General features: G+C 45.4%; 1 protein-coding gene across 4 annotated transcripts; it reads right to left on the bottom strand.

The window, feature by feature from the left end:
* Positions 1-3838: 3838 nt before the first annotated feature.
* On the bottom strand, positions 3839-19588 carry HNRNPDL (heterogeneous nuclear ribonucleoprotein D like). 4 transcript variants are annotated; one of them, XR_003856465.1, is made up of 9 exons: positions 19413-19588; positions 18178-18346; positions 17917-18078; positions 16936-17067; positions 16314-16434; positions 7315-7491; positions 6768-6863; positions 6257-6362; positions 3839-5450 (listed from the first exon to the last, which is right to left on the bottom strand). XR_003856465.1 is itself a non-coding variant. In XM_029600057.1 (8 exons), exons 1-7 carry the CDS (start codon positions 19490-19492, stop codon positions 6793-6795), a joined length of 912 nt encoding a protein of 303 aa, XP_029455917.1. In that variant the 5' UTR covers positions 19493-19588; the 3' UTR covers positions 3839-5450; positions 6768-6792. The 4 variants fall into 4 exon arrangements, 2 of the variants coding, with proteins under 2 accessions (XP_029455917.1, XP_029455927.1); XR_003856466.1 differs by having other exon boundaries at positions 7324-7491; XM_029600057.1 differs by lacking the exon at positions 6257-6362.
* Positions 19589-27940: the final 8352 nt, after the last annotated feature.

Raw genomic sequence — 27940 nt, 5'->3', positions numbered from 1 at the left:
GAAAAACTTCCTTGTGAAGATGCGCTGCTACCACTACCATAACCTTGGAGAACGTGCGAGGTGCGGTGGCAAGACTGCAAGGCAAAGCCTGAAACTGGTAATGTTGACCCATCACGGCAAACCTTAGGAATCGTTGGTGCTCCGCCCGGATCCCGATATGAAGGTACGCTTCTGTGAGATCCAGAGAAGCTAGAAACTCTCCCTGTCGCACCGACGCGATCACTGACCTTAAGGTCTCCATACGGAAATGAGGTACTCGCAGGCACTGGTTGTCGCTTTTCAGGTCTAGAATCGGACGAAAGGTTCCTTCCTTCTTTGGCACCACGAAATAAATGGAAAACCGGCCTCTACGAAGTCTGTGTGATGGAACCGGAACAATCGCACCGAGGTCGCGAAGGCGACGCAGTGTGTCCAGTATCGTTCGTCGCTTTTCCGAAAACCGCAAGGCGATACCAGGAAAAACACTGGCAGGGCTGTCGTGAAAAATCTAACGCGTAACCTCGACTTATCACCTCTAGGACCCACTGATCCGAGGTTATCCTAGTCCACTCCTCGTAAAATTGAGACAGTCTGCCTCCGACCACTGGTACCGAGGAGTGGACCGGCTGCACATCATTGCGAAGGTTTACCACTCTCTGCATTCTGACCGACCTCTGGTCTGCCAAAGCGGCGCCCGCGAAAGGACTGCGAGTACATCTACTGACGGTTGGCATTATGACAAAAGGAGGAAGTCGACCCTCACGAAGTCAGAGGTCTGCGCCCTCCCCGAAAACGGGCCCAGGAGGAAGAAGTCCCTCTAGATCTAGGCCTGTCCTCCGGAAGTCGATGAATCTTGTTGTCGCCAAGTGTCTCAATCAGGTCCTCCAGTTCCTTTCCAAACAATAACTTGCCCTTAAAGGACAACAAACCCAACCGAGCTCTAGAGGACACATCCGCTGCCCATTGGCAAAGCCATAGCAAGCGTCGCGCTGACACCGCCGAGATCATGGTTCTAGCCGAGGTCGGAGTAAGTCATAGGAGACATCCGCCCTATAGGAAATTATGGCTTCTAAACGCCCCGCCTGAAGCGCTTCTTCTCGGGAAAGAGATGCAATAGCTGAACCCACCGAAGTCCCGCTCGCAAGAAGAAATTACTGCAAATAGCTGCACAGATCCCCAGTGCCGAGACTTCGAATATCTTCTTAAGCTGTATCTCCAGCTTTCGATCTTGTAAATCCTTGAGATGTGTTCCCCCGGTCACCTGTATAGGGGTCTTCATAGTGACCGCCGCCACTGCCGAATCTATCCTTGGGACCTTCAACAGCTCCAACGCGGCCTCAGGTAGAGGATAGAGCTTATCCATGGCTTTAGCCACTTAAGTCCCAAATCTGGGGTGTCCCATTCCGTGAAAAGCAAATCAGACGCCGAAAACCGCAATGGAAATGCGGATGGCGGACCTCTCAGGCCCAATACCACCAGGTCTGTCGCCCCCAGACTGGACTCTACCAGTGGTAACTGGATGCCTAATTCCTCCAGAATCACCGGGATGAGGGGCGCCAGCTCATTCCACCGAAAAAGACATACGACCTTGGGGGTCAACCCCATCCGTCCCATGGTTACTGCTCACCGTCCCCCTCAACCCCCCTCGAGGGTTGGGACGGCAGGTCCTGGTCCCCCTGTGCCTCCTAAGGGTCATTCCATAGAAGTATCAGGATCTCCCTGCGGGCCCCGTAGCCTGGAGGGCTGGGGCCCCCCCAGCGGGATCCGATGCCTTTTCCTGGCCAATGGATGAGCTTTGAAAAGTTTGTAATTCAGAGGAAAACGACGAATCGGGTGACCAATCTGCGGGGTCCCCCTCAGGGATTTCATCCACCTTAGAACAGTGTGGCCACGCAGGTTTGTCCCCCTCAGGGACCCTGTGCTATGGTGATAAACGCGGCAGCAAATCCTGCTCTCCCTGATCTGACAGACGCGGACCTCCCCGCATCCGGAGGTAACAAAATGGCGGACGTTCCCGCCGACAGCGAGCTCAAAATGGCGCGGGAATAGACCTGACCCGGACCTGCTACTCCAAACGGCGCTCGCCCCCCTGCTTCGTCCGGGAGCGAAGATGCCCCTTTGCCCCCCGAGGCACAACCGGAACACAGGCTGTCCCTGGAGAGTCGCGCACACCCGACCAGCCGTCCGCCGCAGCATGCCCGACACGCGATCGAGGGATGAGAGAGAGATATAGAAACATAGAAATGATGGCAGAAGACCGAACAGCCCATCCAGTCTGCCCAGATTTGCTACGCACTTTTTTTTTTTTTTTTAAATCTTTTTCTCTCACCCACCTGTTACTATTGGCTTCCAGTACCCTCCAGCCCTAATTCCCCTCCACCAATGGAGAGAGCAGCGCTGGATCTGCATCCAAGTAAACATCAAGCTCAATTAGGGGTAGCAACTGCTGCAACAAGCAGGCCACACCCCTGCCCCATACTCTTACCCACCCCTGGTTTGTTTTTTTTTTTTTTTTGGGAGATGGCAGCCCTCCATCCTTCCGCTCCGTGAAGGTGGAACTCCAACCACCTTCACGGAGAAAAGAAAATCACCTTCATAGAGAAAAGAAAATTGCTGCCCGAGGCCCCCGGCGCACTGCCCCTCGAACACGGCCGAATCTTATTCAAGAATACTTAGGCCAAACAAGAAATACAGAGAACAAACACAAAATTACCAACCAACTTTTTTTTTTTTTTTACCAGTATCAGTTGATCGGGCACAGAATCCACCTGGGGGGAAAAAAAGAGTGAGCCGGGCTCCCCGGTGTCACCCCCAGTGCAGGGCACCATCGCTGGTGAGAGCACCTCACACTTCAGCGGCCTCTGAAACCAGGGGGGATGGTCCCCTCAGAACCTCACAACTCCCTGGGAGGCAGACTACTGGACCTGCATGCAAGCCACTGCGGTCCAAACACTACTCTACCTATTTTTTCTTAAAAAAAAAAAAATTTTTTTTTTTTTTTTTTTAAGACTAACTAGGCCTCAGCACAGACTGTAGGTTTTGCACCCTCTCCACCTGCTAGGAGAGAGAAGAATACTGCCAGACTGTAGGTGGCACCAGCCTAGATAAGGTGGAGTTTTGTTTGTAAACTTCTGTCTCCATCTGCTAGAGGGGGGGGCAAAACCCAGGAGTCTGGACTGATCCGGGTAGGTACAGGGAAACAGACTTACCCCCTGACAGCAAGATTAAGAGAGACAGAAGGAAAAGAGCACAGGACCAGGCCTGTCAGCAAGCACCTGGGGGGGGAGAGGGAAAGAGACAGAGCAGTGACTCTCCCAGACTGAGGCTAACCCATTTACATTGACAAGCAAATTGGACCTTCCCCCCCCAAATAAGAAGAGACAAAAGTACAAGCCTAGATAACTAAGCTACAGTGCTGGGGGGAACTGAGGGTCCCCTGCTACCATCTGCTGGAGTCAGAAAGATACAGAGTATTGAGACAAGGGAGGTGGGCTTATATAGCACCTCCCCCAGAAGTTTTTCTGACTCCATCTGCTGGACGGGGGACATAACCCACCTTCTGGTCTGATTATGGTACGTACAGGGAACTGCAGGTGGCATACTGGGTAACATACAGTGTCAGTGAAACTTTCTTTGTTGCCATCTGCTGGCAGGGAGGCAAAACCCAGGAGTCTGGACTGATCTGAATACGTCTAGGGAAAGGGGAGATATTTAACAAAGCCCACTAGATAGTATGTAAGTTACCAAGGCATTTCCCATATAATGTAAACCTTAAGGACAATGGGTGTAAATTGTATATCCCTGGATCTGTGGATGCACCTGCAAGGCCCCTTTTCCTCAGATATCACAGACAGACAGAGTAATTAGGGTGTTCTTTATTGTTAAGAACTTGTCAGTTACAGCACATATTTACAAAAAGAAAAGCTATATAGCAGAAGCAGAAATACAGGAAAGCAAGCAAAGAAAAACACACCAAAACGGCTGTCCTCTGTTACACATAGGACAAATCACAAAATGTACATATTTCCTAATTAATCTAAGTTTCCATACATAATAACAAGCTAGATTAGCTATGTTCATATTCAGCATCACTACACTGGATTGGAAAATGGTGTATCATCTCTGTCTATGGTGCCATCGAATGGATATAAGCTCACCCAAGCCTTGGTAAATTTTCAGTAACTTTCCATACCTTCAGCAAACAACTAGTCTAACACTGTTTATAAGTAATGTTATTTGTGTGCCCCTGCATATAGCCTCCCTCCTGGGTCTTGACAGAGGTCTGTGTGATAAGTCAAATGTTCATCATTACTAGCAGATTCTCACTATTCTGTCTCTATTTCCAAGGCCTAACCTGAACAGATCCCCAATTTCTGCACTACTTGAACTCTAGTAAAGTTCAAGAGTGCCTATTTGCATTTCTTTATAAGAGGTCATTATGTGCTGTTCTCTCTGCACTCAGCTTTCCCCCCCCCCCCCCCCCCATATTTCAATTAACAGCTTTTATAGACCAATACTTTTTCACCTAGTAGATTGCCTTCTCATCTGGCAGGATCCTGATCTCAAACCTAATGTTTATAACAAAAGAGGGTCAAACTATGGCCCACAGTAACAAAAGCATGTTACTTTCAGCAGAAAGTGATGTTACCATTGGACCTCTGCAATAGGGGACTGGATGGAAACCCCTTAAGACAGGTACATCCATCCACTCCAGACTCCCAGTCTGCCCCCCCCCCCCCCCCCCCAAAAAAAAAAGTTTGCCAACTCCTGACTTAGAACTTGGCTGAAGAATGTGAAAAACAAAATCCAACATGCTGCCCAATTTATTGAACAAAACTGGATTTTTGGAGAGAAGCAATATTTTATTAATGCTTATTTAAGAGAGCATGAGGACTCATTTGCTTCAAACTGCTCCCTCCACCCCCCTTTCCAAAAATAGCTAAGATACAAAGAGTATTGCGTTTGTTACCAAATAGAAGGGCTGCTCTCTGGTTAATAGCAAGATTCATTGGAAATAAAAATCAGTCAAGTTGGTATAAAAACCAACATTCTTTGAATGTGTGGGAGAGTTTTACAAAGAAACCCAACCTGTATTAAAGGTGCATTTTAAGCCTTTTCCCCTTTGACACTGCAAAAAGCAAACTATACCAGAAAGTTTGAAAATTAAAATTTTATTACAAAACTTCATACATGAAGAATGTACAGACTAAACCACAAGTATGCATTTGAGAATCATGTAACATGAAACCCAAAAAATCTGTATTAATACAAAATCACAATCTGTCATTACAGATGGCAGAACGGTTAAAGTAAAAACCATAAAGAAAAAAGATCACAGCTGCTATTTACACTCAAATTCATTGTCTCTTGTACACGAAAAGTCTTTTACAAAATATTCTTGCAAATCACATGAAGATCACCCTTCTTGCAATGCCAGTATTCTGCAAGATAGATCTCTGCAGCATCTACCCCTAAAACAAAAAGAAAGTATGATCAGAACTATATTTACAATCTTTAAAATAAAGGTCCATTTTCAAGAAATGCTTTAAGTCCTCATCTTATTCTTCCCTTCATTGTTAAAGATCATATGCATTTTCACTATTTATAAGTTACTTCTATTACCTGCATTACCATTTTTACTCAATTTCATATTAAATTAATTTTCTCATTAGTATACAGATTTGAGCATCTCTGAAAATGAGTTGGTGCTACTGATACTGTATGATTAATACCACTCTAGGCATGAGTAAATTGTAAAGAAAAAAAAGCCATCCACTTCACCCTTTCATAAGCTAAGTTTAGTGGGATGAAGAGGAACCCACAAATGGTTTGCAGGTCAAATATACAAGAGAGGGACTATTTGCTAACCCCAAAAAGCCAGCATCCTCATGGCATGGCTTATATAGCTGAAAATGAGACTTACTAGTGTGCATATGATCTTTACTTTTTCCCCCTGTTAAAAAAATTGTTCTGGTTTGCAGATTTTCACTATTAGCTATATAAATGAAAAAAAAAAAGCGAGCATTAAATCCTAAAGAACGCACACTTAAAAAAGAGGCTCCACAATTGAAATACAACACTAAACAGAAGAGCAAAATTGATTCAGCTGTAAAAAGGCATTTTAAGTATTTAAACTCCTGTAAAAAACAGTTTATCAAAAGTTAAGACACTTGTCACAAAGATTATATATATTTTTTAAATTAAACAAATGAAGCCAAAGTTTGTCGTTTTCCACTTTAATCTTTACGCTGGTACATGAAGTTGGAAGAGACCATACCACAGGACAGCGTTTTCTGGTGTATGCCTTGCGCTCAGCCCCGCAACGTGCGACCCCCAGAGATAGACGTGGTCAGGGTGACACACGGCCTGCAATGAAGTTCCCGCTGGCGGGTACAAACAAGGTATAATGTCAGAGTTAGAAGGCAACATTCTCCTTTACCTTAAGTTGTACCCATTTCAGTACTTTACCTGTTAATACTTCTAAAAAAAGTTTAATTATTTCTTTTAGAACACCTGGCACAAAATGGACAGGAAATCCCGCTTTAAAAAAAATTTTTTTAATCTGAAGTACTTAAAGAAAACCAGATCAAACCATTTTACAAAAAAAAGTTAAAGATCTATAGACATACTTTAAGCAAAACACCCAAGTTTAAAAAAAGTTAAAGTTAACAAAAGTTTAGTTTAAAAAAAAGCTACACAAGATCCAATGTTTTTACTTATTTTCATTTGTCTATTGATCTTTAAATTAAAGTTATTAATTGCTATGGACACTGCACTTATATACACACCTGCTTTCAGATGGAAAATAGCATTCTAGTATGGCTGGTAGTTGTTCTGGTGATTGCCACCACCTCGAGATGCCTTCCCATAGGTGCTTTGTTGACCTGTGAAAGGAATGAGGGGGTAGGCTATTCAGACCATGAACATTTTAAACCAACTGTTTTATAACAAGTTTCTCACTTCACCTGTTTTATCCTCCCCACCCTGTGCTATTCAAATACCACAATTTGCGAAGACACACACACACAACACATTTTACAGAACATGCTACAATCCACATGTGCACCCGTTTACCTCTAGAATTTTTTGGACCCCATTACTCAAAATGATACAATAAATAATCCAGTCATCAGCAGGATCTTGGTCTAAGCTAATTATCTAACAAATGTTATAGGAATTAAAAAAAAACCAAAAAAACCTCTTGGCCAAAAGATAAATAGGTGCTATCACTTTAGCAACAACTTGTCACTACCACCACCCCATATTTCAAAGTAGAACATGTATAAGAACACACAGTAAGAGAGGTGTAAATCAAATTAAGTTTTGAACACTCACTTAACTTACCACTGTAGTCTGCATATCCAGGTCCATAGTTATAGCTTCCATAGCTGTAACCAGAATAATCATATCCACCATAACTACCATAGTTCTGGTCACTGTAGGAACTGTTGTAGCTTCCATAGCCTTGATCATAATAGTTGTTAAATCCTTGATTCCAGTTCTGGCCTTGACCTGAAACAAACACAAGGTATGGGCCAAATTGACTTAAATAGAAGACCCAACATGCACAGCATAGATTCATAGTTTCAGAAGTCAGTCTCTCACCATCGAAGGCATGTTAAACATTACAACCGAAGCCAGGGATGGAAGAAAAAAAAACTAGTCACCAACGCAAGTCAACTTTTATTCCTGGTGTCTACTGGCAGGCCGTGCTGCAGCTAGCAAGAAATGCTGCTAAGGCGAATAGAGTCTCAGCCAGAGTGAGTGTGCAGGAGGTGCAACTGCAACGTGGTAGAGAGGATAGCAGCTCTGGCCTAATGAAGGTTGGAAGGGTGAGGTAAAGGGAAGATGTGGGCAAGAAACTAAAGAGAACAAGGGAACAGCTGGGGAGGGGAAAGAAATGATTAGGAAAGTATCAGAGCAAACAAAAACAAACCCAAGCCACATTAAAACATGGGAAGGGGATCTTGGTAGCTTCTGAAGTGAACATGCATGGAACTTATCCTTTATGAAAACCTGGCAAATGCTCAGTTTGTTCTACATTAATGGAAAATAGCTATAAAGTAAATTTACGGTGGTACCTTACTCCAGACAATGTAAAACTTTACCTACATTTTAGATGATCATTCTGAAGAGATGTGGGAAGAAAGGAACCTTTCCATATTTGGTGGGACTGCCCAATCATATGGAGTTTTTGAGATGAGGTTTAGTCTTAGACGGTATGGGACTGTTCTCCTAAAATGTGTGCTGACGGGTATACCAGTATCACAAGCCCCTGTATAGATACAACTCCTCCTTCAGCAAGTTCTCTTAATGGTTCACACTGTGAAGTTGCCTATTGTTGGAAGAAAAGGTCTGCAGTGCACCATTCCTGGAAGCCATTTAGTGACGTTTGGAGCGAGGGTTCCATTTGGGCAAACTTACAGCAATTGAACCCAGGACTCTGGACAGATTTGAAGAGATATGGGAACCTTGTATTTTTTGGTTGACCAAAGTGGAGGGGAAGCTTCCTTAATTCTTCATGTTTGAGATGGGGATTGGGGGTGGGGTTCTTTTGTTGTAAATATGACTCAAAACTTTTACAAGCAGAGTTTGTTGGCTTTGAAAGGACTGTTGTATATTTGATTCTGTCTATAAACAATAAAATGTAATTATAAAAAAACCAAACAAAATATGGAGCAAAAATAAGAATAAAAACAAAAGCAGATTAGGAAAAAATGAGTAAACATACATAGAAGTTGTAAGGAAAAAATTGTATTTCCTCCAGCTCCCAAATTTTCTAAATATTTTTCTACTACTCAAAGCTTATGGTATTTTGAAATTAATCAGTTTAGAAAATGGAAGGTGTATGGGACACCAATTAGAGGACAATAAATGGAGCCCACCATATTCAACCCCCCTTTCTTGGGTTCAGTTAGATATTAACAGCATCAACTTGTCTAGTTCTTGGCTTTCTTGCTATCCTTTGTGTTCCTAGGTCAAAGTAGACAATTTTTATTGGAGAAATTACTTACCTGATAAATTTTGTTTTCCTTAGTGTAGACAGATGGGACTCATGACCAATGGGATTGTGTGTTCCCCTGCTAGCAGATGGAGACAGTCAGGTTTAAAGCTGACATTACCCTAGATCAGGGGTCAGGAACCTTTTTGGCTGAGAGAGCCATAAACGCCACATATTTTAAAATGTAATTCCATGAGAGCCATACAATATGTTTAAAACTAAATACAAGTAAATGTGTGCATTTTATGTAAGATCACACTTTTAAAGTACAATAAGTCTCTGAAAATATTACACCAGGCCTTAAGACACCAATACATCTCCTATTAGGAAAACGGACCAAGTCAGGCTGCTATAGAGTCCTACACAGAAACTACACGCCAGCAGAAAACCTCACCTGAATCATGTGCTGTCCCTCACCTAACATAGAATAAAGAGACCAAAACGCATAACAAGAAGCATGCAGACAAAAACTGAATTGGAAACTGCAACAAGCCAGAGTCTCTGTATGCAGTGTAACAAAGGAAAAAAGAAACATCACACATCCTTATAAAACAAATCAAGAAATATAAAATCATCAGCAGTAAAACTGTACTAACAAAAAGAACATATTTCGAAACAGCTGATGAGTGGAATATCCAATAATTAAAAACTCATATAAAACATTTCCAGATACCAACAAAATATTTCAAAATAGCAGACACAAAGATCCAGTAATGAAAAATAATAAGGATACAAAAATTTTTTTGCTCTGCATACCTGGGAACGTTTGATATCCAGGTGTCCTGAGATTGTTCTGAATTAGCAGGAGGAGGGGTGGTTTGCTTGGAACTTTCTCCTCTCTCAGTCACATACCAGCGCTCTCTCTCACACTGGCTCTCAATGACACACCTATACACACATGCTCTCAGTCACTCACATATACAAATGTTTTTTCTCTCTCACTTATATAGGCTCTTAATTACACATTTACACACATGCTGTCTATCTTTTCACGCTTACACACACACAGGCTTTCAATCATATAAATACATGCTGTCTTTTTCTCTCACACACAGACTCTCATTCACATGCTTACAAACATGTCCTCTCTTTCTCTCATTTACACACAGGCTCTCAATCACATACTCACATGCTCCCTCACCTAAATCAGCTCTCAATCACACAGACACACATGGTCTCTCTCTCATTTAAACACAGGCTCTCAATCACATACTCACATGCTCCCTCACCTAAATCAGCTCTCAATCACACAGACACACATGGTCTCTCTCTTACTTATACACACAGGCTCTTAATCATACATACACATGATCTCTCTCACACACAAAGGATCTCAATCATACACACATACTCTTTCAAACAAACAGGTTTTCAATTACAAACTTACACATACAGGTTCCCAATGGTAAACTTACATTCATGCTCTCTCTCTCACAGGCAGGCTCTCAATCACAGACATACTCTCTTTCACATATACAGGCTCTCAATCATTCACATACATGCAATCTCTCACTCACACACACAGGATCTCAAACACACATGCTTGCTCGCTCATTCACTCTCTCTCTCCCCCTCCCCCACCCCGGGAACTCGCGGCAGCAGCAGCCTCCTCCCAACGCTAACCTCCTTCATTTTCAGCCCTCGCGGAGGCGAAGGCGGAGTCCCATCGGCCGCGGTTGAAGATCTTCATTTTCCTCCGAGCCGCGCTGCAGTCTTCTTCCCGGACACTAGCGTGGCCTCTTCTTCCCGCGCAGGCACCCGATGACTCCAGCGCTGGCACCCGGCTGACACCCGATGACTCCCGCGCAGGCACCCGGATGACTCCAGTCGGCGTGCTCTCTTCTCCTCCCCCCCCCCCCCCCGCGGCCCGGAAGAGGAAGTGGTGAGCATCGGGTGCCTGCGCGGAAGAAGAGACCACGCTAGTGTGGTCTCTCCTTCCCGCGCAGGCACCGATGCTCTCCACTTCCTCTTCCGGGCCGCGGGGGGGGGGGGGGGGGGGGGAGGAGATGAGAGCACGCCGGTGCCGCTGACTCCAGCTGTCCTGCCGCGTTCCGCCCGGGCTGACAGCATTTTAAGCCCGGGCGGCGGAGGACCGGGGAGCAGCTGGGTCAGCGGGGAACCGCGAAGTATGGCGACACTTGTCTGCGAGCCAGATGCAGCCCTCAAAAGAGCCATATCTGGCTCGCGAGCCATGGGTTCCCGACCCCTGCCCTAGATATACCCCTGCAGTGACCTCAGCCATTCAATATTCTCTTCAAAAAGCCATTGTGGACATATTGTTGAACTTGATTAAAAAACTGGAGGAGATCGCAACTGTACTCAACATAAGCGCTGAATCCTAGTACTATAGATGCCCTGAACTAGGGGTAGGGCAACGGCTTACTCGTAATCACATGGAATTTAGGACTGCCTCATGGGCAATTCCTTGGTGCCTCTCCCGGGCTAAGGAAAACGAAATTCAGGTAATTTCTCCATTTCCTAGCAGGTACAAAGTTAGATTGTAAGCCCTCTGGGGATAGGGAAATGCCTACAGTACCTGAATGTAATCTGCTTTGAAATGCTGAAAAAAAAAAAATATAAACAAACAAATGTAGCCAGATGGATTCTGGACCAATGGGATGTACAAAAGCTACTCCTGAATGGGGCGGGAGGCTGCTTGTGGTCCTGTTAGCATTGCCATAGCAAAGGCTGTGTCCTCCTGGGCCTGGACATCCAGGCAGGTAGAATCTGGAGAAGGTGTGTAAGGAGGATCATGTTGCTGCTGAGCAGATGTCGACGGGAGACAGTAGTTTAGCTTCTGCCCAGGACATTGCCTGGGCCCTGGTAGAATGAGCTTTGACTTGTAGAGGTAAAAGGCTTCCCTGATTACTTCCTTGATCCAGTGGGCCATGGTAGCTCACAAAGCCACTTTGCCCTGTTTCTTCACGTTCCAGATACTGCACTAAAAGTCTACAGACGTTTAGATGGCGAAGAAGGCGGTAGTCTTTCATGACCTTATGTCTATCTGGGCACGGTAAGGAGAAGGACTGGTTCAGGTGAAGCTCCGAAACTACCTTTGATAAGGCAGGAACGGTGCGAAGCTGTACTGTTCCTGGAGTAAATCAAAGGAACTGTTCCCGACAGGACAGTGCCTGTAGTTCAAAGATGCGATAAGCCGAGCATGTCTCCACCAACAATTCAGTCTTTAGTGTTAACAGGCATAGTGTCAGACTGCACAGTGGTCTGAAGGAAGGCCCTGCCCGAAAGTCCAATACCAAATTGAGATTCCCATGGGGGGACTGGCAACTTTAAGGGTAGTCATAGATGTTCAACTCCTTTTAGGAAACAGACCAAGTCCTGATGTGTCACCAGACGGGTTCTGCCCACTTCGGCCCTGAAGCAGGAGAGGGCTGCCACCTGGACCTTCAGAGAATTGAGGGACAGTCCTTTGTTCAGACGGTCCTGTAAAAATTCTAGGGCCATGGTGATCTTGGCCGTTCGCGGGGGTTACCCCGCACTCCCCACACCAGGCCTCAAATATTCTTTATGAACGCCTTTATGTCTGATGATTTTGTACTTTGCACTTTCATGTATATAGTTATAGTTATATTCCATAGCATCTACCCATTGATGCCTGTTATATGTAAGGGCTCCTCCCAAAAAATTATTTATATGTTGCCTAGTTCATCATATTATATTATGTTATATGTTATATGTACGGGCACTGCCCAATGGTTTTTTGTTCACTGTGAACCGATAAGATGTGCGAACGGATATCGGTATAAAAGAAATGTTAAATAAATAAATAAATAAATCCATATGTACACCAGGGACATTGAAAACTTCCGCGTGCGGAGCAATGTGGGAATTACATCCACCGACTATCCGTGCTTCGTCAGGCGAGCCCTCTCAAGGTCAGACTGTAAGAGAATAGAGCTGGATCTTCGTGAAGAATCAGGCCTTGCTGGAGAAGATCCCTGTGCAGGGGGGAGGCAAAGGGGACTCTCCATGAGAAGCCATTCCCCCAGGTCCAGCCTTTCCCTGAGAAAGTCTGCTCTGATGTTGCTTTTCCTGTGATGTGAGAGGCAAAATGGAATGGTCCGAGTTAAACCCTTGTAGGTTTAACTCAGACCATTCCATAAGGGGGTTTATTTCCAGAGACACTTGATGGTTCTTGGTTCCTCCCTGACTGTTGATGTAGGCCACCCGTTGTTGCGTTGTCCAACATCACGTGGATTGCTTGCCCCTGTAGCCTGTGGCTAATCTGCAGGCATGCTAATCTGACCGCCCGCGCTTCCAGGTGGTTTATATTCCAGTTTGCTTCTTCCTTGGTCCATTGCCCCTGGGTTGTCAGTTTCTGACAGTGAGCTCCCCACGCCAGAGGCTCGTGTCAGTCATGAGGACAATCCAGCTCGGTGGGGGGAGGCTTACATCCTTGCTTAGGTGAATTTCCTGTAGCCACCACTGGAACAAGGAGCATATTTTCATCGGTAGGTGGAGGCGAATAGAGTAGTCTTGAGACAGAGGGTTACAGCGTGACAGAAGGGAGTGTTGGAGAGGCCGCATTGTGCCTTCATCCATGGTACTACTTCCAGGGTTGATGCCATGAAACAGAGGACTTTGAGATAGTCCCACACTTTGGGGCGAATTGTGTTCTTCAACCGACGTACTTGGTCCACCAGTTTCCTCCTCGGAGGGAGGAAGGAAGGAAGGAAGGAAGAAGGCCTTGTCCTGCTTGGTGTTGAATTGAGCCCCCAGGAATTCTAAGGACTGGGAAAGCTTGAGGCTGCTTTTGTCCATATTCTCAACCCAACCAAGCTCCTGTGGGAGGGACCTGACCCTGCTGATCACCTGGAGGCTCTCTTCCAATGACTTCACCTGGATCAGCCAGTGGTCCAAGTAAGGGTGCACCAGGATCCCTTTCTTCAGTGCCATCATGAACTATTAATGTTGGCCCAGTACTGCAAAGTGTAGAAAACACTGGTGGTCTTGACAAATTGGAATATGGAGGTAGGCCTCAGAGGTCCAGGGAGGTTAGGAACTCTCCCAGTTGCACTGCCATTATGACGGAGCGAAGGGTTTCCATGCGGAAGTGAATTATCTGCAGATGACTGTTGACGCTCTTGAGATCCAGGATGGGTTTGTATGAACCCTCTTTCTTAGGCACAATGAAATAGATGGCATAGTGCCCGTATTTACTTAGGGTGTAGATACTGGAGTTATAGCCCTCAGACTGAAGAGCCTTAGTGTTGATTCCACTGCCAGTTTCTTGTGCTGGGAGTGACAAAGTGACATCATGAACCTGTCCTGAGGGATTCTGTGGAATTTTAGAGTATACCCTTCTCATATAATGTCCAGTACCCATTTGTCTGATGTGATCTCGACCCATTGGGGAGTTCAGGTCGAACCTTAGCCCAAACCTGTTCAAGGACTGAGACCTTTCCCAAGGGCAGAGTTGATTGAAATGACAAATTTCTGTAAGGCCAGAAGTGCTGGGAGCCCCTGGCCAGACCCTTCATAGATGAGGTATCTTCTGGTAGCCTGGGAACTACAGATTTGCCCCACTTACTGGCTAGCTTCTCCAATTCGCTTCCGAATAGGAGGGATCCCTTAAAAGGCATCTGTGAAGTTTGCCTTAGAAGTTGCATCCGCTGACAGTTTCGCAACCATAGCTGTCTTCTGGCCGCCACCACGGAGGCTGCTACTCTGGCCGAGTTATGCACAAAATCCAAATTTGCGTCCGCCAGAAAGGCTGCAGCGGGTTCGATCGCCTCACCGGTGTGCACCCCAGAGCTGTCTACTCTCTCGAGAGGAGAAGACATGAGTGAGCCACCAAGTAACAGCAGGAAGTGATCTGCAGTGTCATTGCTGTCGCATCGCTTGCTAAAGGATGGATTCTAACTGCCTATCGTGAGCATCCTTCATAGCCACCCCTCCCTCAGAGACAGTTGTTTGCTTCAAGACTGCACAGACCAGGGCATCCACTTTCAGGAAACGCAAGCGTTCCTTGACCGCTGGGGTCCAGAGGATACAAGGCCTCCAAGGACCAACCTCCTTTAAAACTTGCCTCTGAGGCATCCTATTCCAGATCAATCAACTCCTGGATGGCTTCCAGCATCGGGAAATAGCAAGAGGCTTTCCGTAGAGACACCAGAATAGGGTTCCTCTTTGGCTCAGACATAGGGTCTGTACCCAGAAGTCCCAGAATCTTCAGGGTCTGGGAGACTAGGGCCGTTAATTCATCTCTGTGGAAAAACCGAAGCATGGTCCAGTATTGCTCTAGGCCTGGAGAGACTTCCCTGCCCTGCAACAAGTCCCCGTGATGTCTGGGTCCCAGTTATGGATATTCTTGGTGAGGCGAGGCGAGGCATGCTATGCAGACAGGGCTGGGAGGGTGAGGCCTTCCTAGTTTGTGTTCAGCCCAGGAAGGGGTTGACTGTGCCTGGACAAAGGCTTGGAGGCCCTGAAAAAAGTTACAACCAGAAGGCCACCGGATCCATCTTTGGCCCAGGAGTAACCTGGGTAGGGGCCGCAGAACTTCCCTCTCCAGGGAAGGATGCTATCCCGGAATTGCTCAGGTCCAGGGTGCTGTCTGATAAGGTCTGGCTGGGATGGGCTGGGCTTGGAGAAGTTTTGAGAATCCAGTCCTCCCTAGGCCTCCTCACAGTGCTGACAGACAGGATTCCAGGTCAGACTGTGCAGCTCTAACATGGCAGGCTGCACAAAGTGCGTGTCGTCTGACCTTCTTTGCTGCCGGGCCATAACCTGTGAAACTCGTGCGTTTAGCCGGTTAAACTCTCTCGAGTGGGCACAGACTCGTTTCGGTGCACGTAGGTCAAAGCGGCTGGTTGTGCCACACAGGCCGGCCGCACCGCACATACCAATAGCCAAAGGGGGAAAATGGCGCCGCACCTAACCACATGCAAGATGGCGGCGCCTTGGATCGCCATGTGGAGAGTCTACCAAGCCGGGGGGGGGGGGGGGGGGGATGCTCAACCTGCTCGGAAACCCCTTCCCTTGCCCACAAGGGAATGATATTGGTACGGTGCTCCGAGCAAGGAGACAGGAGGAAATACTTACCGAAGCCCTTATGTCTCTGGTTTGGAGTTTCTCTACTTACCTGGTCTCAGTGCTTACCAGCTGAGTACAGCTGGGGCTTAATTGGAGCAGGCTGGGAGGGAACTGAGGAAGGCCGCAATGTGTCGTTACACAAATTTGCAGAATTTCCCCCCCCCCCCTTGCAAGCACAGATTATAAAATCTGGCGGGGCATGTGTGTGTGGATGTTGTAAAATCAGCATGTCCATGGGTGCGTGCCGGGAAGCATGTACTAAAATCTACTGCAATGCTCTTACCTCTGCCCCGCCCTCTACCACCACCTCTTCCTCCTGATGCAGGAGCACCTCGTCCTCCTTTCTGCTGCTGCTGCTGTTGCTGTCTGTATACCTCTTTGGGCTGTGCCACTTTGATCTCACACTGCAGACAAAAAGGAAGAGTGATTCAAACCAAATCAAACCATTAAACTACAGTCAAGTAAAAAAATATTTCAGAGATGGCCATATAAATCAGGGTCGGAAACTGGTGCCTGCTCAAACCTAAAAGGAGCTGTTGCTGTGATCATGCCCAGGTGAGAAGACACTACTGTTATGGTTAGGCCCAAGTGGAAATGTTACACATAAAAAAAAAAAAAAAAAAAGCAGAACACCCAACCCACAAGAAACTGAAAATGCATATCTGAAATATAGACAAGAGCAATAAAGTCAAAACATTTAAAAAAGGTATATAAAAGTTACAAGGAAAATAAATGCTTGACCTGGTACATAAAGAATTTGTCTGCCACACAAGTTTTCCAATTATTTTTTCCACCCCTGATATATAGTGTGTCCCATCTTGATGCAAACACTCCCCCCCCCCCCCCCCTAGACTGTATATAAGCCCCATACAGATAGGAAAAAGATGTAGGAAAGTAGTCCATACCTTGCCTGACCCAATCTGATGATATCTGTTCTCTAGTAACTTCTTTACTGGCTCATCATCTGTATAAGTGATAAAACAAAAACCTCTCCTTTCGTTTGTCTTTGTGTCCATTGGAAGCTCAATATTTTCAATCTGAAAGCAAGCAAAAACATTATGGTGTTTTAAGTATTACTTTTAGAATAAAATATGTGCAGCTTATTTTGACCATAAACTTCCTCTCTACCAGGGTAGTCACTCTACAGATATGTGCAATGCCTCCATGAAGAAATGAAAGATCAATATAGCAAAAGCCAAATTTACTTTCTCATGACAAGGGGGAAGGGGGGGGGGGGGGGGGGAGAGAGAAGACGTAGGTAGAAAGAGCTTATGAAAACTACATAACTTGTCTTCAGAAACAGAATAAACATCAGAATGAAAAAGTGGTACTTAAACCTGGATGACTGGGGCTTTGAGAACCAAAGCTAGGGATCAATTAAAGACATTAAATTCCTGGCCAGCCCCACAGGGTTGGATTTTCCATCAGATTGAGGTGGTGTGCTAGGAGAGGGAGCAAGGGAAGACTTGCTGCTACCAGTAGTAGAATCTACCAGCAGCACTGAAGATACTCAAGAGGTAGCATCCCTCTTGGCATCTGGGTGGCATAACTGTCTGGGAAGGAATGAAGGTGGAAAAGGCTGCCAAAAGCACAAGAAATAAGATACCCTCACCCCCTCAAAAGTATGGGAATACATATTAAGGCAAATTAAATCACAAAGACTACATTTTAATTATCTTAAATTGTGAGTTTGTTTCAAAACATAGTGATCATTTTAAACGTACCTGCTGCATATGTGTGGCACTATAGAAATGTTAAGAAGTAGTAGTAGTACCCCCCACACAGAGACCCAAAGCCCTAGATTAAATGATACCGATTTGCTAATCTTGTATCATGCTTCAAAGTGACATGTTTTTCAATGTATGAAAAGCTTGCACAGTGCATACCTCTCCAAATCCTCCAAAGTATTCTTTAATCTGTTCTTCTGATGTATCTGGACTAAGACCACCTACAAACACTTTTTTGGGAGATTCTTTCCCTTTCAGTGCTTTTGCTCTTTTGGGATCAATCAGTTTGCCATCTAACTTGTGTTCTTTCAGTTCCAAAACCTATCAATACAAGAGTCACCATTAGTTGTAATTAATTTCACTGAAAAAAATAAAAATTAAAAAATCATTTTTGTATATAATCATATACATCATACCTACCTTGTCAACACTTCCTGCATCTTTGAAAAGTACAAATCCAAATCCCCTTGATCTCCCAGTGACCGGATCTGTTTTAATAGTACAGTCCACCACTTCACCAAATCGGGACAAATACTCTGACAAATCCTTCTTGCTTGTATCCCAGCTAAGGCCTCCAATAAACATTTTGCTGTAAGGGAAAATGTTTAGTTGAAACCACTATCTCCCTAAAATTTGCAATAAAATTACATGCCACAAGGACTTAGAAAGCAATAGCAGCAAGATGAAGTTTATGAGTTCTGTTTTAGACTAACAAATATGTCTTAAAACAGGTCCTAAAATTATCAATTTACTCCTATAGTATAGTAAGGGTCAGTTGCAATAAATTAATCAACTTTTAGATCCACAACTAACCTGACACATTCAACATATCTCACCATATTCTTTGTGTAATTCAAGGTTGGCTTCAGAAATGCATTCTCTTTACAACTATCCCGTGGTCACCAAGTCCAACATGAATTCCTAACAAATGATACTTTACTACTTGATTTATACACTAAAAATAATGAAGCCATGCCCATGCACTAACGCATTTTCCGGTCTCTCTACAGAGGAGCAACATCACTAGCCTACTTGACAGATTTTCGCCTGCAGGCAGCTACTGCAGCACCAGAAGCAAGCGCTATCAAAGGACTCCCCCACCCACCACTAGGGGCATCACTCACCTCTCACCGGTGAGGAACCAAACGCGAGGCGGCGCCACGCATTTGCGTTCTTATTGGCGGCGTGACATCATCGCTCTCCGATTGATAGACAGCGGAAGTCGGACACGCGGTTCGCGGTCTAGCAGCTACGTGACGGCACAATGGAGAGGGAGGGACAGGCGCGCGCCTACAGAAAAATCCTGCACTCGCTTCGACTCGCCCCCCCCCCAAACCATCCTCGCTAGGGCCGAAAGGCTCTGGCAGGGCGCACGGTCCCACCTCTCCTCACTCGCCGCCACCCCCTTTAGCTTCTATTATTTCTATGCATGGCGCAATAACAAATTATACAATATACAAAAATTCCTTCACCCTCTAAAACTTTAGATTTTAAATGATGCGCTAATGTTATCTGAGCCGGACTCCACCCGTTATACACTCCTTTCACGGGTATTTCTGCAATCTTTCATTATGTTTTTTTTTTTCCCTTTCCACCATCGCCAAGCAGAACGAGAAGCAACCAGCGCACGGGAGGAAGGAGGCCGCTGCACGTACCCATTGTCCTGCAGGTTTTTGCTGGCGTTAATTTTAGACCCCTCGGCGAACTCCTCCGTGTTGCTGTACCCACTTTCCATTTTGAGTTATCTCCGCGTGCGAAAACCTGCCAAGACCCCGAAATCAGTCAGCACGCAAGATGGCGACGGAAGAGATCCGGCCGCCCCCTGGCCGTTGCTTTTATACCTGCCAGACTAGCCAACCGGGGGAAGCGACGTCACAACAGGGTTCCCCAGCAGTAGGAGAGGCGGCTGGGGGTGGGGTGCAGAGCAACGGCTCCGCCTAGTTGTGGCTCTAGAGCAGACAGCGGGTGCGCGCGAGTGACATGAACGCGCGCACGTCAGGCATAAAAAATAAAGCTGGGTAGGGAGGCCATGTGGTTTGGGAAGATAGGCAGCTTGCGAGCTTAGCTGCATCAGCAACGAGAACAGGCTCTAGGTGTATTTTAAACAGCAGGCCTATGTTTTCCCCGACAGAATTCAATGCTGTTAAGTCTTCTCCCTATTCATATATATAAAATAGCCTTTAGCAGCTGTTTGGTTTTTTTTAACCTGCGAAAGGAGCACAAAAACTAATGAAGAAATAGATGATTAGGCTAAGGTGATATCACTTTTGTTGACCTTCATTTGTGAGCGGAGTAGTAGAACACCGGTTAAAGCCACAGCCTCCATTGCCTCAGGTATAGACTTAGGACCTGATTTATTAAGCCTTTTCTCCCATTCTGAGTCTATGGAAAAATGCTTAATAAATCAAGCCCTTAGATTGTGAACCCTCCAGTATCAGGGATGTACCTACATGTAACAGACTTTGAGATACAGTGCAAAAGGTGTAAGCTTAATCTAAAAAGAAATAATTTATGTTCTAAAAAGACTGCAACCTATAGCTCCTCAATGACCTTTCCTTTCCTTTTGTTTCTCTCCTCGCCCACTTCAACCACCCTTGTTATATGTAACTGCTTTTTTCCGCACCATAGTTCCAGTTTGAAGTTTATTATGCACCCCTGTTTTACTGTGAACCAGCATGACGTGACCGTTGTCATGAATGCCGGTATATAAAAAACCTAAATAAATAAATAAATAAATTGCTGTAGCATTAGTCCTATAGTAATTTGATTTGTAAACCATGAAAGCCTGGTTTTCAACAAAATCCAATAAGAACAAGAAAATGGAGGACTGGCTCAAGGTCACACAGACTAAGTGGCAGATGAGTCTTATCTACACCTGAGGACTTCCACGCAATCACCGTTCAATGCTCTAAGAGCTAAGCTAAGCTGATCCCTACTATTTTCTTTAAGCCCCAGCAGATGGCATGAATCCAACAGAATGCAGGCAGTATGGCCCTGCCTCTGAAGCTTTTGGGCAAGTGTCTTTTTGAAAGCAGATGTAGCAACAGGGGGCAAGACCTAAACCAAGGTCCTGCATATGAATGGCCATAACTATTGTATAGCACATTTTGTAAGCATGGGGATATAAAACTGACATGGCTGGAGAGCAACCTGAATAATGCAAGTTAGTGTACTAAAGGTTCCCTATGGAGCAAGAAACACAATTTAATAATTAAATGTATCTTTTGCTAGTTTAAGCATGAAAGGTCATGGATAAAGACACTATATTTAAATGGATTAAAATTTTTGACAGCTGGAAAAGAAAAAAAAAGGTAAGCATTCTCTTGGCAGTTGCTACCACCAAAAAGTCCACATTGCAGCTTGTTTAGAGCAGTTACAGCAGACGCCAACACTCAGAATGTTGGCCAAGGAGTGGTTTTCTCCTCTCTGAAGAGCAGTTTGCTAGGAACTAGATTTGCCTATGCAAGCATATTACATATATTTTTGTAACCCCCTGTTCCTACTAAAGCTTTGGAGCATAGGCGCTACCTTTTCAAAACAAATAGGGGTGCTAAAGCTAATACCAATTACCCTTCCTTGGACACAGTAAAATTAGTTGAGTATTCAAGCATCCACTGCACCTGTGCTTTGGGACACATTTTTTATAACTGGGACAAGCAAACAGTTCATGCTCCCTAGGGTTCTTTCCTGACAGGGAAAATAAAAATATTTTCAAGGCCCTTAGGCCAGGCCTTCCCAAACCTGTCCTGGGGGCTCCATGAATATGCATGAGATAAATTTGCATATCATGGCAACAGTAGGGAGAAATTACTACTTACCTGATAATTTCCTCTAAGGAAGGCAGGCCAATCCACACCAGTGGGCTATGCATTCCTACCAGAAGATGGAGACTGAGTAAAGCTGATTCACTGACATATAGCCCTGCCCAGACATCAGCCTGCCAGTATCTCTAGAAAAGCCAAACCTTGGTCAAACTGATTATACTTAAACATGACTATTAACAGTCAACCACTCATGCTTCTAACCAACTGGGAAACACAGCACAGCAAAAAAGTTAAACTAATCTTAGGGGCTAGTTATATCATTTACCAGTCCTTCAGACAAATTAACAAATAAACACTCTCCGTCATCTACATATAAAGGACGAACTAAAAGCAAGTAGGCAGCCCAGGGTGGGTTGTGGACTTACCTCCCTTCCTGATGGGAAAAGGAGTTATCAGGTAAGTAGTAATTTCTCCTTCCTCTGATCTCAAGCAGGCCAATCTACACCAGTAGGATGTACCAAAGCTACTCCTGAAAAGGGTGGGAGGCTGCCCGCAGTCCCAACAACATGGCATGTGCGAAAGCCACATTTTCCTGAGCCCAAACGTCCAAGCATTAATGTTTAGACAAAGTGTGTAAGGAGGTACATGTCGCTGCTCAGCAAATGTCGATGGGAGACAACAGAAGCTCTGCCCATGAAACCACCTGAATGCTAGTGGAATGTGCCCTGACTTGTCTAGGTAATGGGACATCTACATCCACATAGGTGGTAGTGATGACTTTGTTCATCCATTGAGCTATAGTCACCCACGTTGCTGGTTCTTGTTTACCTCCACCATGGAGCATAAACAGTCTATCAGACTTCTTGAAAGAGTGAGTAATTTTCAAGTACCGCACCAGAGGCCACTTGACAGCCAAGGTATGCAACAGACGATAATCCCGCTCATCTCTATCCCTATCTAGCATGGGCAGGGAAATAAATTGATTCAAATGAAACTCCAAAACCATTTTCTGCAAAAAGGAAGGTACAGTCCTAAGCTATACCGCTCCAGGAGTCATTTGTAAAAACGGCTCACAGCAAGAAAGAGCTTATAGCTTGGGAGACCTGCCATGCTGAACAGATTGCTACCAGAAAAATTATTTTCCAAGTTGAGCAGCCACAAAGACCATGCAGTGGCCAAAATGTAGGACCCGTGCCTCATTGTAAACCGTTGTGATGGTTCTTTACTAAACGACGGTATAGAAAAGATTTTAAATAAATAAATAAAATAAATAAAACGCAAGACCACACTAAGGTCCCAAAGAGGCACTGGTCGCTGCAAGGGAGGACGAAGATGTTTAACTCCCTTCAAAAACCTGGACACATCTGGATAGGGAGATGAGGATCCACCACTGATCTGCCCCCTATAGCAAGTGAGAGTTGCTACCTGCACCTTCAGAGTGTTTAAGGCCAAGCCTTTAACCAAACCTTCCTGCAAAATTTACAATATCAGTGGAATTTCAACTTTAAGAGGGTGAAAACCTTGCTCCTCACACCAGCTCTCGAACACTCTCCAAACTCTAAAATAAGCTAGAGATGTAGAAAGTTTCATGGCCCAGAGCAAAGTGGAAATCACTGCAGAAAAATAACCATGTTTCAGCAACTAAGCCCTTTCAAGGATCAAACCGTAAGACAAAACAGTCTTGGATCATCATGCAGCATTTGCCCCGATGCACTAAATCCTTCCTGAGTGGTAGTCAGAGGGCTGTCCAACAGTAGCCTCTGAAGATCGGCATACCACACCTCCGGGGCCAGTTCAGGGCCACCAGAAGTACATTTTCTGTCTGACTTGCAATCTTTCGAATAATCCTATCACTGACCATGGCTTGAAGGCATAACACACTCTGCCCCATGGCCAAATCTGACTGAGATCATCGATTCCCAGTGCTCTCAGATCCCTTCTGTAACTGAAGAACCGTGGTACCTTTGTGTTGTTTGAGCTCACCAGTAAATCTAGGTACAGGCGACCCTGCATGTCACTATAAGCTGAAAGGCCTCGTCTGCCATCTCCCACTCTCCTAGGTCCAAGATCTACTTGCCCTTACATTGTCCTTCCCAGCAATATGGGAGGTGGATATGTCCTGGAGATGATGTTCTGCCCATACAATGAGCACATCTACTTCCACAGATACCTTTTGGCTTCTGGTTCCACCTTAATGACTGATGTATGCCACTGTTGTGGCACTGTCCAACTTTATCCTTACCACTCAAGCTTCCAGGTGCTCGGCAAACTGCAAGCATGCCAATTGAACTGCACGCACTTCCAACCGATTGATGGACCATTGCCGTTCCTCAGCATTCCACTGACTTTGCGCCCCCAACCCAGAAGGCTCGCATTTGTCATGAATACTAACCAGTCTGGTTTCCCCATGGAAACCCCCTTCCTGAGATAATTCACTTTTAACCACCGCTGCCATTGGACACTCACCTCCAATGGCAAGTGGAGTCTTACTATGTACTCCTGCAACTGCAGATTCTACCGGGAGAGCAATGCGCGCTGAAGGGCCTGCATGTGCGTCCCCGCCCAGAGAACTACATCCAATGTGGCTGCGGGTAAGACCAAACCATCGGGCGAATAGTCTGTCTCAGGGCCTGAACTTGAGTAATTTCTGAATGTGACTCTTCGGTAAAAACACTCTGCCTTACTCCGTATCGAATTGCACGTTGAGATATTCTAACATCTGAAACGGCTGTAAACTGCTCTTGGCCAAGTTCACCACCCAGTCTAGCTCCTGAAGCAAGAAGATCATCTTGTAAGATGCCAAGTGACGTCCATCTGCACTTTTGGCCCAAATCAACCAGCTCAGATAAGGATGGATCAGAATGCACTCCTTGCACAGAGACGTCACTACCACTACCATGATCTTGGAGAAGATCCTGGGCACAGTAGCCAACCCAAAGGCCAGGGCCTGAAATTGATCATGACATCCCAGAATGGCGAACCATAGGAAACGATGCTCATGGCAAATGGGAATACATAGGTAAGCCTCCATTAGGTTGAGAGACATGATAAATTCCTTATGTACTGCCATTATTATGGAGTTTCCATTCTGAAATGAGTCACATGCAAATGTCGATTGACTCCCTTCAGATCCAGGATGGGCCAAAAGGACCCCTCTACCTTCTTGGAAACAACTAAATAAATGGAATAGTGCCCCATATTCTCTTGCGATCTTATGGCCTTCAAATCCAACAACCTCCTTAATGTGGTCTCCACTGCCACTCTTCTGTAGAGAGTTGCATGGAGACACCATAAATGCATCCAGAAGAATTTGGAGGAATTCAGAGAAATTCTAGAGCATAGCCATCCCTTACTATTTCCAGTACCCACTGGTCCATTGTAATCTGGGCTCACCTTTGATGAAAGTGAGATCGAGGCCCACCTAATCTCCTGATCCAGTAGGTGAGTCCCTACACCATTGTGAAGATGGCGATGTTCCAGGCCCTGGAGCCTGCATCCTTGCGAGGCTTCTTAGGTCAAAAGGACTGAGATCTTATGAAGGGACAAGACCTTTGAGTAGTTGCTCCTCTGTAATGAGAAACCGATAGGAATCCCTGTAGCGGTCCTTTGCCCCAAAAGGATGTACCACCTTCTTGTCCTCTGGCAATCCAGGGACCTTGGATTCGCCCCAGCTATTCACCATCTTCTCCAATTCGCTTCTGAATAAATGAGAACTTTTAAGGGTAACCTTGTGAGATCGAAATTGAAACTTCGCAACTACAACTATCACAGAAGCCACCCCTCTAGTGACTGTCCACATCAAGTCACAGCCTGCATCGGCTAAGAATGCGGCTCCCGGTTCCATCACAAATCAACATTGGAACCCCGCTCCTTGAGTCTCTTGAGAGACACGCAGACCAGCCCAAGCCACTAGGCAGCAGCAAGAAACTTCTTGCTAATTAATTGCCATGGCCTCAAAGGCCTATTTAACCATTAAGCCTTATGCTCACCTTTGATGCAACTCCAACATTACTCTCTGCATCAATGGCAGGGGATGGCAGGAAATTTGAATCAAACAGTTACCAACAAGGGCTCTGAACATGGTGGTTGGTGAAACAGATAAGTATGGGAAAATAAATGTGGGAGCTTGCTGGGCAGACTGGATGGGCCGATTGGTCTTTTTCTGCCGTCATTTCTATGTAAAGATAGCTTCAATCTTCTTATCATGAGCATCTTTTAGAACTGTCCCTCCTTCCACTGGGATGGTGGTTCGCTTGGTAACAGCACATACCAAGGCATCCACTTTCGGAATCGCAACTATTCCCATGCCTTCAGATCCAAGGGGTGCCAACCCGCTAAAGCAGTGGTTCTCAACCTTTCTAATGCCGTGACCCCGCAATACAGTTCCTCATGTTGCGGTGACCCCTCGCCCTGCCCTCGCCCTGCGAGGGCGGGGTGAGGGCGGGGCGAGGGTGGGGCTTTGGTCATATGGGGGCGGGGTTATGGATGGGGTTGGATTTTAGTGCATACTTATTTATTATGACATTTATAAACAGAACCACCATTCCTCATAAAACAATAAAATTAAACATAAAGCATCAGTTATAATAGTAAAACCATACTAATAAAAGAATATTTTAAAATTACTGATAAATAGAATTTCTATTAATTAAAATCATATACATTTTATAATTTCCCAAACACCAATAAAATATTTCAAAACAGCACATATATCAAATAACACACAATAATTAAAACTAATAAGGATTTTAAAAAGCCCCTGCTGTCCATACATGGGAGCTCTTGATTTCCAGTCACCCTGATATTGTCGAGGATTAGGTTATCCTCTCTCTCTCACACATACTCACATGTCCATTCTCTCTCACACATACACTGTCACATACATACACATTCATGCTCTTATACCCACCATAACCTCTCACTCTCACAGACACTGATACACTCTCAGGGTGTAAGACACTCTCTCCCCCCCCCCCCCCCCCCCCCACTCACACACACTCTTACTCCCCTGGATTTTCTCATACACACTCATGCTCTCACTCTTACTGGCTCCCTCACAACCTCAGAGCCTCTCAGATAAAACTCTATGCAGCAGAAATAATGCTGAATGTTGAGAATTGTGTTATGCAGACTAATCTGGAAAATGCACTAATTTCTACATGAGTCATAATGAATCAGTCCTCAGCTGCAGGCTTCAATTGATTATCCTGGCTCCCTTAATGTTTGCCAAATACAGTTCATGTGTAACAGCAATCCTAATTCTCCACCAGATCAAGCTGATTTCACATCCCACTTCATACTTTGTCACCTCCAGCTGAGTCAAACAATTAATCTAATTACTGCCACGTGGCTATTGGGGAGGCGCTGATTGCTGCTATTGGCACTGAAGCCCATTCTGCTGCCTCCTTTGTGCAGGCCCCGTGGGTTTCCACTTCCTCCATGTTGATCTCGTACATTGTGAGATCCGCCATAGAGAAAGTGCTACTCTTGCACATTCCCAAAGATTACATGTACCAATCAGTAAAAAGTAATTTATTTTTTTTTTACATCTGCTTCCCTTTCTTATTTTTTTGCCATTTCCTTTTATATTGCCTTTTTTTCTATTTCTTTTCTCTCCACCTGTCTTCTTCCCTCAAACACACAGTCAGGTTCTCATTCTCACGTGCATTTCTCTCTCACACACACATACACACACAGGCTCTCACTGTCACATGCTCTCTCTCTCATGCAATCATTCATACACACAGTCTCTCACTGGCACAGGCTGTCTGAGTCTCACACACAAGCTCTCTCACACCCCCACATGCTGCCTTGCTCAAGCACAGGCTCTCACTCTAACATGCTGTCTCTTTCACACACACAGAGGCTCTCACATGCTGTCTCTGCAAACACACACAGTCTCTCAACTCACTCTCACACACAATCTCTCAACTCATCTCATACTCGCACACACCTCTCTCTCACCTCTGGGCCTCTTCTTTACGGGTTGCCACAGGATGAGCTCTGCAGCGGCCCTAGTCTTCCCGGCCCCGCTGCTCCTCTTCTGCACGCGGCTGAAGCACCTCTTCTACCCACGCGGCTGACGCGCCTCCTCCTTCCTGCCTGTGTGGCTCCGGCAACATTTGTCTTCCGGGGCAGGGCGGGCAGGAAGGAAGTAGGAGGAGCACCTGCAGTGGCTGATACACCTCCTTCCTGCCTGCGCGGCTCCAGCCACATACTTTACTGCGACGCGCTAGCTTTTTGGGCCATGTCTCTTCCAGTGGCGTAGCCAGAATTGATTTTTTGGGTGGGCACAAGGTTAACATGGGTGGGCTGTAGGCATGCAGGTCTACTAGTTGTTTTTTTTACTGATAAATAATGCCAAATTATGCAGCATAGCATTCACATCTACGCCTAAGTATGAGGTTTACTTAATGATA

Source organism: Rhinatrema bivittatum, chromosome 1 (assembly GCF_901001135.1).
Source record: "Rhinatrema bivittatum chromosome 1, aRhiBiv1.1, whole genome shotgun sequence".
NCBI lineage: Eukaryota > Metazoa > Chordata > Amphibia > Gymnophiona > Rhinatrematidae > Rhinatrema > Rhinatrema bivittatum.
This window is presented reverse-complemented; position numbering and strand designations above follow the sequence as displayed.